Source organism: Leptodactylus fuscus, chromosome 7 (assembly GCF_031893055.1).
Source record: "Leptodactylus fuscus isolate aLepFus1 chromosome 7, aLepFus1.hap2, whole genome shotgun sequence".
Classification (NCBI taxonomy): Eukaryota; Metazoa; Chordata; class Amphibia; order Anura; family Leptodactylidae; genus Leptodactylus; species Leptodactylus fuscus.
Genome location: NC_134271.1, coordinates 77980627 through 77991287, shown reverse-complemented (window position 1 = coordinate 77991287; position 10661 = coordinate 77980627). Strand labels below are relative to the sequence as shown.

The window sequence follows — 10661 nt, the reverse complement described above, 5'->3', positions numbered from 1 at the left end:
CAATATTATCGTCTTCAGTCTCTCAGGACCAGTTCTACAGAACAGCAATCTGGCATCACCTTCAGCGATTACAGTATGGATAGCCATGCTTCGAGGTTTTATCTTTTAGCAGAACCATGCTAATATTGGTTACTCAAATCATCACTGCTTTACAGTCCCATTGGTGCTGCCTACGGACGACCAGGAATGAGAAAATTTGCTTACCGAAATTTTCATTTCCTGTAGTCTGGAGGCAGCACAGCTTACCCGCCTTTAGATGTAATTTTTTTTTTATTGCTAAATGTTTGCTGTCCTTTTGATTGTATCCATGGGGACATTAACCAATGTGTGTGCTGCCTCCGGACTACAGAAAACCAAAATTTTGGTATGCAAATTGTCTTGTTAACAACAAAATAATTGCTTCTGTTTATCAGTTTTATATTGTGAACACAAACCTCTGCTTCACTTTAACACCCTATCACTTCTTATAGTAGGTCTGTGTAGCATTGGTGTTCTGCGCAGCTTAATTCAAGGAATGTCTGGGTGTAAGCTAGGCTTTGTGAAGCTCTTGTTTGGTTCTCATCAATATGCTGTACTGGCATCCAGGTAAGTAATCCTTGTGTTAAGACTGTGTAGCTCCTTACTCACAGTCCACTGTTTTCACATGTAAAGACTGCTTAGGTTCACACCTGCGATCAGGATTCCTTGAGAGCTTGAGGACCTCAAGAATGGAAACTTAATCCGCTTAAAAAAAAAAAAAAAAAAAAAAAAAAAAAAAAAGCTGTTACCGGCGGAAACCTGCGAACTCCATAGACTATAATGGGGTTCACCAGGTTTCTGCACAAAAAATAGAGAGAAAAGTCCTGCTTGCATTTTTAAAGCAGCATTTTTAAAGCAGAACGAGGAACGGAATTCCCGAGCAGAGAGCAGGTCTGAACCTGGTCTTAGGATGAAGCTCTACTGCTCATACCATTGTAGCACAAAATCTCACAACTTAATGTTTAGAAAACTTTAATAAAATCAAACATTTGAGTAACGCTATCTTTTGGGCGCAGCCCCTATAGAACTTCCCTTCTTTCCCAAGATTGACATTCCACAGGAACAACGGACTCTGATAGAGCTCAGGGTACAGAATCCCCTCCCCCATCTCTAGCAGGCAGAGGAGGGAAAGTCTGCCCTATTTCTACCTTGTGTCCATCTCAGGACTTGTTCAGTGCAAAATAAACTGTAAGATGGTGGCGGCACCCAAACCGCACTCATGGCAGACATTCATTGATCAATAATTGGGGTCATGTGCAACATAAAGTACCAACAGCAACAGGGTGCAATTCACAAGTGCAATTTTCACGGCAGCTACATGGTGTTACTGTCCAGAGTAAAACCCCAGCACACCTGCAGGGGTCGGCAGACACCTTCACTGCCAATAGTTCAGATCCACAGAATGTATGTGTGTGGGGTGGGAAACGGGGTCCGCTCCTGTGTTAGCACCACAAAAAAACTAAATTAAAATGTACAAAAACTAAGTTGGCTGGAGAGGAGGGAAGTGGTGGACAGCAAGTGATCATTGGATGGGGGAGGGTGGGGTCACACCCATTCCTGCAGGGAACGCTTGCAGTATCGAAGGGATCTGGGAGGCCCTTTCCTGTGCATCTGAACAATAATGTAGATCAATCCCAGGATGCATAGCAGCAGTAGTAGAGGCACAATCACCATGGCAACACTGACGGCCCGTGTGTACTCATCAATATGGACAACCACATCCACATCACGGCCAGGGTCCTCCCTGCCAGTGCTCTCCTCATCTCTATCCTGCTCCTCTGGCTCAACATCAGGGTTAAATGGTGGCCTTTCCACATCTGGCCATCGGGGAACAGTGTCCGGCTCTTTAACCACTTCCTCCTGACAGCCCATGAAGTCTTGTAGTATGGATTTGGGGTACCCAGGCTCTGTCTTCAGACGCTTGTTGTTAAACATCCAGTATTTGGCCCCTTTGTAGAAGAAAGTGTGAGCTGTTGAGACAAGAGAGCGGCAATCAAATGACAGTATTCAGGTCTTCTCCTACAGTGTCACTACATTGGCTGATTCTCTGTCACAGAGCCTCACAGATAGGCTGGGTTCACATGCAGCAGTAGCATTCCGCACGGCAAAACCATATACGTGTTTCACTATATGCAGCAGCTTTGCAATGTGGTTATTGAATGTATTATTTTGTTTGAATGAATGAGACATTTAAAACAAAAAAAAAACAAACCTGTAGATATTAATGGCCTACACCACCAATCTAAAATTCCACTAAAATTAATAAAATACAAGTCATATAGTTTGTGGTTAAACACTCTATATATCAATATGCTCAGCTTATTCTGCTCTATAACATGCTGCCTGCAGATCACACTGCTTGTAACCCTGGGGCCACTTAAAGCCATCAAATATTCATCTGATTCAGCAAGGCAGACTGGACTGTAAGACTATAATCTAATACTCCGTTAGCTACTGGGCAGAGGCTGACCATGGAACAGGGGAATACAGGATATTCCTCCCAGTTAATGGAGATGGCTGACTGTATGAGAGTAGAAGTGACTCCTCTATAATCCCTGTTATTATCCATTATAGGCTGGCATGGGCCTGCAGGACTTCCATCATGACATACTCACATCCATTTGAATTCATAAAGGCACCTTTAGGGGTGTCTGGAATACCACCCCAAACCTTTATGGATTTGGGGTAACCTGTATCCACAGAGCGAGTCCTCTCATTGAAACGCCAATAACTAAAGAAAACAAATAAGAGTTTTGAGATTATATGCAGAAAAGGAGGATGGGGTTAGGGTCATGAGTGGGCTTAATGAGGAAAATGATAAAGTCATGAGAATGTGTCAGCAGGAAAGCACGTTTGTGGGAATGAGAGGGAAAATGTTAGCCCTACAGGTTGCTGCACACAATACTATGGATTTTCTGAATCTGTCAGTGATGGATATGGCAAAAATAGCAAAACTCTTCAATAAGAAGGGGGCCACATAGAGACAGTTTTTCCTGCTGGTTCTTGTATGACCCCAGGGGAGCTTCTTTTATTCTATTCTTGTCCATTTCCTGTTTTCCAATGTCTTTGTCCCCAGTATCACTCTAAATGTGAACATACTAAAGAGTGGCTGCTAGTGAGGGCACCCCATATTACCAGACAGTAACCCAGGTTGGTATTTTCCCAGGGAGAGTTTCCATTCTGTTCTAAAGCTCCCCAGATCACATAAGGGTGATAGACAAACAGTGAAATCTGCAAAGCTTACCTGTCTCCCCGGAAGTAGTAAGTGTGTTCTGTGGGCTCCCACCATAAAGCTGTATCGATCCTGTCATAGGGAATGCCATACCCCAAGTTGCTCAGTGGCTGCGGATACCCCGGCTCTAGATTAGCTTCATGAAACACCCAGTATTTATCCCCTGTCAAGCAATAATGAGTGAGAGACATATATTCATAAGCTGCTTTTCCCACATTGCTGTCTTCACCTCCAGTGTCACTCACCCACCTTTAAAGAAGACAAACTTGCTATCATGTCTCTCATATACGGCACTTATGTTGGCTGGAAGTCCTCTCCAGAAATGGCCAATTGGCATAGGGTAGTTATTCAAGACTCTGTTATTGCGCACTCTCCAGAACCAGGCACCCTGTGTAGGAATACAGTTCTGTCAGCATACTGCCCTTTCAGTGCTTATCATGGGAAAGGGGCCATAGTGTAATATGGAAAACACTGACAATTTTGGATCCACCCTGGTCTTATCCCTTAGTAGTGAATACAGGATGGCAGGAACTGTCATGTCAAAGTTACAATACTGTGCAGTTAGGTGTGGGGAAAAAAAAATGCTGCAAAATAAGAATACTTTCAAAACTGTTAAAAGTTTATTTTTTTCAATTAAAAAAGAAAGTGAATAAAAGAGAAATCTAAAACTAATATTTGGTGTGACCACTCTCTAGAGGAGGAGTCCTGGAAATGATGATACGGCTCTCACAAAGGCCTAAACCCTCAACATCATCCAGTTCACTGGTTCTCAACCCCAGGAGGTATGTCCAGCTATCTCCAGAAAAAACCCAGCACGTTGAGAGCCCCCCCACCCCTAATGGTAGTTTGTGGGGTTAGTCACCTTACCAAACAATGTTACTCACCTTTCCTAGGCTCTGGTACTGCTCCCTGTGCTTTTCTGGTTTCCAGAGATGATAGACCGCTGAGGTATAATCACAGCTCACAAGGCGTAATGATGCTATGACACCTGATGTCATCTCTGTAGGCTTGAAGAGCATGGGGAGCAGCCCCAGGGAAGGTGAGTAATTCTGTTTGTTATGTTTGTGCACCTACTCTGGGCCTCCATTAATTATACTTCACATGGGTCACATTATACTGTATGGAGAAGCTGCTATGGAAAATTATACTGTGTGGGGTCAACTATGGATTATTATACTGTGTGGAGGGACCACTATGGGACATTATACTGTTTGGGGGCCACTACAGGACATTATAGCACATGGAGGACTGTTATGGGAGGGACAATTCAGGACACTATTCTGCTACAGGGATCTTTGGCATGAGTTGGGGGAAGTTGATTTCTTAACATGAGGCGATGGTACTCTTAATCCACCCCGGTGGTAAGTGAGGAATGCATCTTACCACTTATTTCTTAAATATAACTAACTGTGGGGGCCACTATACTACATGTTGGGGCACTGAAGTGTGAGGGCAATAATTATTTTGTGGGGTGCACAAGAAGGGCCAGCATACTAGAGGTGGGTGCAGTTAAGGAGTCATTACATAATTGTTAACAAAGGCTCCAAACAAAGCCTTATTTATTTAACTGTTCCTTTAGGGGTCCTCAGTTTGGATGGTTTCTTACTAGGTGGTACTTCGCTTGAATAGGATGAGAACCCTAATCTAGTCTGGCTGGGATTACATGAAGAGACAGAAGGATTTGAGTGAGCAAGCCTACATCTACAAAAGATCTGTGGTTTGTTTTCCAAGTTGTTTGGAACAAACTCCCTGTGTGCAAGTGTACCTAGACAAATATTTAGAAGGCAAAGGGTGGTCACACCAAATATTAATATGATTTAGATACTATTATGTTCATTCATTTTTGTTAATTGACAGAAAAAAAAACTATTACAGCTTCTAAAACTTTTACACAGCACTGATTGTGGGGAAGGAAGATGTCATAGTGATGTCAGCATAGTGAGTGGAAAAAGGATGTTGTCAGTACTAGATACCAGGACTATATCTACTTACCTTGAAGACAAACATCTCTCCTCGCAGGACAGTCACTGCATCAAAGTTGCCTTCACAGATATTAGGACCATATTGGTCAGGATTGGATGGGCTTCTAGGAGGGGCATTTCCAGGACGTTCTGGTTTGCCACCTGATGGTGGCTTTGGGGGTCTTCTGTCAGGTCGGTCTGGAGTGGGATTAGGAGATGGGGTGCTCAGTGCCTCGTTGCTTTGACTTCCTGCAAAGAAGAACAAGAGATACCACAGGTCAACAGGGTGGGGCAGGAGCAACAGGAGGCAAAGGAGCCTCTGATCATGAGAGAGGGCAGTGGGGGTGAGAAAGGGAAAGTAATATGATAGAAGTAGCAACAATGGAAAGGTGATTGTTAGGTAATGTGAGATCTGGCAATAACAGAGATGAGATGAAGGTAATTAGGGGTTCTCACCATACAGCTGCTGGATTCCTCGCCTGTCATCCTCGGGCAGCTGGAAGTTTTCTGTGTCCATCCACTGATAGAATGGTGCCATTATGGCAGAGGGGTTATTAGAATGCTCCAGTCCCAGAGAATGTCCAAGTTCATGGACCGCAACCAGGAAAAGGTGATTGCCTGAAGAGCAGACAGAGACTTTTAACACTGAGCCCAACAGCTAACACCCCTCCGACTCCCAGAGCTGAAAGGGCACAGAGGAGAATCAGCTGTCAGGGGCAGAAGGATATTATCCGCTGCTATTAGCACTACAACTCCCACACACCTGTGAAGTGATTGGTCCCTGATACCCCTACTAGCCAGATCCTCACCTGACAGGTCGCTGTTATCCACTGTCCAAGGTTCTTCTAAGTCGAAATGCGCGTCTCCACCCATGCCTGGACCAGGAAAATAAGCATGTGCTAGGAAGCCACCTGGACCATCAAACGGCGAGCTGTCTCCGTGGAATCCAGAGGCGAAGAGAATGAGGATGTCGGCAGTGGCCTGGCGTTGGCGTATACTCTCATATGGGATTTCTGAGAAGGTGAGCGGTGTTGCACTTGACCACACAGTAAAGGCTTTCCGTATGGCATCCACTGAGTTATAAACACCCAGCCGTGCTGAGTGATTCTGTATACTGCAGGCAGAAGTATGGTCATTATGTGGATTTACAGGAAGGAAAACATATTTGTATACACACTCTGCACCCACTGTACATATACATTCACAAGCATTGCTTCCACCTACACACATATATACTGTATACTCTGCCTCTACTCTATGCACACATCCGTATACATCCCCCTTTGTTCTCACTGTATACACTTATCTATACAAACCCTTTCTGCACTGTACACACACACTGTCTCTACTCTTCACACAAGTATATAGTGTATACACCCTACTTTTACCCTACTTTTGCTCTACTCCCACACGTATAAAAACCTAACATGACTTGCTGACATGGAATTATCCTCCCTTGCACCACCCTGGAAAGCTAGAACTCTATTCTAGGATTTTTCCTTTCTTTATTATAATTCCCATCGGCAGCATCCATACTTTTTTATTTCCTCTTTCGTTGGCACAAGTTTACCCTTGCAGCATGCACATGTAGACGTGCCCACCCCCCTTCTTTATACACAAACACGCCCTGCCCTCTCTATGCACACAATTGCTTCTTTCTCCTGGCTCTGGACATGTTTTCGCTCTTATCTAGCAATGTCTGAAGTCACATGAGTAAAGGATCAGATTACCATTTAATAACAGCACAAATCATAAATCCAGTCACGGGTGCTGCAGTCACTTCATTTGCTATACCCCGTCACTATTGTGACATTATATCATGTATTATACTCCAGACACTTCTAAAGCTGTAACAACTTTTCTGCCATTACATCATGCGTTTATCTGCAGCTTTGAATGTGATCACAGTATATTACATCCACAAACAGAACAGCAGTTACTTTGGAGGATGTATAACGTTCTACAGCAAAAAGTTCTATAAGGTCTCAAGTGTCATAGACACCAGCAGAGTCACTGCGCCAGTCTCATGGACCATGCCAGGCACTCACCTATATGTTAGCTGCAGCTGGTTCCACTTGCGTCCTGTGTGGGCAAAACGTTTCAGTCGCATGCTAGACTTGGCTGTGCTTCCGAACTGATCAGGGACACCGCAACGTGGTTTCTGCATCCACCTGTCAACAATGTAGCAGCAATGTAAAGAGTTGACTGCCACAGTAATTATATCCATAGGTAAAAGGAGTATCACAACCTACAGTGAATGTGGCACCTCCAGTAGGGATGGATAAAACATGGAGATGGCAGCTCCAAGTGTCCATGCAATAAACCACATTCATTTACTCCACCTGTTCCAGTCATACCCAATTTTGCCCTGCAGTTTTGTGGCCCTTACTCTTTAGTGGTCTGATCCAGTTCTCCCGTCACTGGGATCCCATAGAATTGCTGCATTTCAGAGATGGCGGAGGACAGGATCTGAGCAGAACGCAGGGTGGACATACGACGACTGGCTGGGGGGAGGTAGCCATAGACCCGCAGCCAGGCCTAGAGGAAGGAAGAGCACACATCTAAAATTGCACATTGAGCAGCAACCTCTGAAAATTGGACCAGGAGCACAACATGAGGAAACGTAGCACTGTTCTATTCCTACTCACTATGGACATAGTATGTGACCATCACAGCACCTCACAGAGTAAATGTACTTTACCTGCATCATCCTATACTGCAGAAGATTGTGTTTACCGGACACCCCCTTTATATTAGTTGTCTGTATACACCTGCTCCATCCTTACACCAGGCACCAGCTTTATGGTACATAACACAGATCAGGATGCGACTAGAGATTTAGTGTTATATGAAAGTGATAGAGAGCAGAAGGCATAGGCGTGCTCACATCACCCAGGGGCACCCAAGTCATAAAATGGAGGTTATTTTCAGTCATGTGACCATACTGTGCAGGGGATCTGATAACATTTCCCCTTCTACTTGTCTGTGGGATGTTACTGAAAAAAGAAATTAATATTGACACTGCTAACCCTGCAGCAGGTGGTGAACCAATACGGAGCATCAACTGACAACCTAAAGATATGCTGATGATGGATCCTGACAGATTAGGCGTGACATTGTTATCAGACTATAATATACAACTGCTTGCTGATGGTATACGCAGTTGCTGATGATGGATCCCAGGTGACAGATGAACACTAAGGATCCATTGCTGAAGGTAACTTCGCCCACTCTCTGCCATTGTTAAGAAAGCCCTTACTTCATGCTATGTTTTTGTCCCTCTGTACAGGAAAGCGAAGTCTATTTCGCAGTTGTGTCCAGTAACAAAATCCCAGCACACTGCATAGAATATTGTCTTTTACAAGAGCTATAGTGGCCATCTCAGCAGTGTCACATGGGGGCCTACAGCCCCCACCCCAATCAATAATAGAGCTAGACTAGCTGCAGGGGAGGATGAGGGGCCCTGCCAGCATGGGGAGAGGCTGGACAGAAAGGTCAGGGATGGGTCACACAGGTAGTGCTCGGGTCCTGTAGGTCCAGTCGCAGCCTTCCTAGGCCCGCACCAGAATTAGATACCTCAGCCCGAGAATCGTCCTCGCCGGCAGCTGTGCATTCCTGACAGGAGAGAAGGATGAAGCTGCATCCCAACAGCAGCAGCGCCCAGCCACTTCTCCCCCTGCGCGGTCCCCCGCCGGCCGCCATGTCCTGACTCTGCTTCTCCTCTTTGTTTTACTGTAGTATCTGGCAGATGTGGCGACGTTCCAGCTAGCAGGGCCTTACTCCCCACTGACAGCCGGCCCGCTCCATGGGAGCGCCCCGAGCAGCACCTCCGGCTCACAGCGCAGACGCCGCCACCGGGGACCCCGGAGCAGAGTCCCGCTCCAACTCCTCCCCACACCCTTCTCCAGAGCCACGCCCCAGAGCTCCGCCCTCCCACTGCCCCGCCGCCCAGAAGCCTCTGTGAGGGCGCCTCCTCCTGGCTGGGAGCCCGACAACTGGGAACGTTTCATCCGCAACATTGCGGCATTCAGCGGGCAATTCTGGAGGAGCCTAAAAGGGAGTGGGGTCCATGGAAAGCGTCAGACGTGCCCCCTCCCACACACAGCTGTGCCGCTGCTGCCTTCCTGACATGCCGGGTTATATCCGTGTGGAGAGTCACAGGAGCTGCTGGAAATCATCGCTGCACAATACAATGACGTTTGACTTTCATCCAACAGTGTCAATGACCGCACTAGCGCCCGAGAGATCCATAATAGACTCCGCCAGGGGGGAGGGGGGAGGATGTGCACATGGAGTGGGGGTTTGTTTTTTGTTACAAGCGACGTAAAAAAAAAAAAAAAAATCTTCAGGAATTAGGAAACTTTTAAGGGATTTGGGTTTGTTTGTTTTTTTTGTTTCAGTACCGGGCCAATTTCTGGTCCAGGACCAGACACGTTTTAGATTGTATATATTTTTTGTATGTGCAGGTTAGAGGGCTGTAACATTTTTCTCATGTCTAAATTTTTGCATTCTTTGGGTGACACAGAGGGCTTTATTTTTATGTTATTCTTGAATGTTTTCATTTTTTTTATATTTAAGAAAAAAACAATAGGAGGGAAATTGTCTTTTTTTTTAAATAAGTAAAAACCAGTGCTACAGAAAAATGTTATAAAATAGTATTTCCTCTCTATTCAGTAACTTTTTTTTATATGGGTCATCAGGGGTATAACCTTTAATAAGGTTTCATTGGCCTATTTAATTTTTTAAAAAACTTTTCTATTAATTTTTTTCAGATTATGTCCATATAAAGGTCAAAAAAACCCATAAGTTTTCAGTAGGTGATTTTTTTTTTTTTTTTTTAATGGCTAACTCATAATGACGACAGAATATAAAGGTCATAAGGGACCTTTGGGGACATCACTTTTTTTTGTATTAGACACCGATTTCCCCAGCAACGCTCTTAAAAAACGCTGGATCACATGACTGCCAGGACAGAAGGCGGCCACATCATGGTGGTGCCCATAGCTGTGTATACAGCACACATTGAGTGCTGTATACACAGTGATCAAGAAGGCAGGGAAGGTAATAAACCTTCCCTGCCTTCTGTCTAGGAGCTCCAGCTGAAGTTACAGCCGACTCCCAGCTTCAGCAGCTGCATGATCTCGTGCAGCTGCTGTGTTCTGCTTGGACGTACCAGTAGGTCTTATCAGAACAGAGCAACCAGTTTCTGGATGTATAAAGTTTATAGGCAGTCTGGAAGTGGTTAATACTACATCAAAAACCACATCACTTTTTTTCCTGTATGAAACTCCTTTAGGCTAAGGCCCCACAGGCCGTATCCGCAGCACTAAAGCGCTGCAGGAAGAACCGCTGTGTGAGCACATTGCGGTTCTTTCCGCAGCGCTTTTAAAAGAGAAAGTTTACAGAGTTTTCCTCTGCAGACTCTCTTAACATTATATCTACAGGAAAGC

At 45.0% G+C, this 10661-nt stretch overlaps 1 protein-coding gene across 2 annotated transcripts; it reads right to left on the bottom strand.

The window, feature by feature from the left end:
* Nucleotides 1-973: 973 nt before the first annotated feature.
* MMP15 (matrix metallopeptidase 15) lies at nt 974-9099 on the bottom strand. 2 transcript variants are annotated; one of them, XM_075282219.1, is made up of 10 exons: nt 8788-9099; nt 7601-7749; nt 7260-7382; nt 6021-6325; nt 5668-5829; nt 5243-5460; nt 3500-3638; nt 3263-3413; nt 2634-2749; nt 974-1988 (listed from the first exon to the last, which is right to left on the bottom strand). In XM_075282219.1, exons 1-10 carry the CDS (start codon nt 8911-8913, stop codon nt 1564-1566), a joined length of 1914 nt encoding a protein of 637 aa, XP_075138320.1. In that variant the 5' UTR covers nt 8914-9099; the 3' UTR covers nt 974-1563. The 2 variants fall into 2 exon arrangements, with proteins under 2 accessions (XP_075138320.1, XP_075138321.1); XM_075282220.1 differs by lacking the exon at nt 7601-7749 and having other exon boundaries at nt 8788-8852.
* Nucleotides 9100-10661: the final 1562 nt, after the last annotated feature.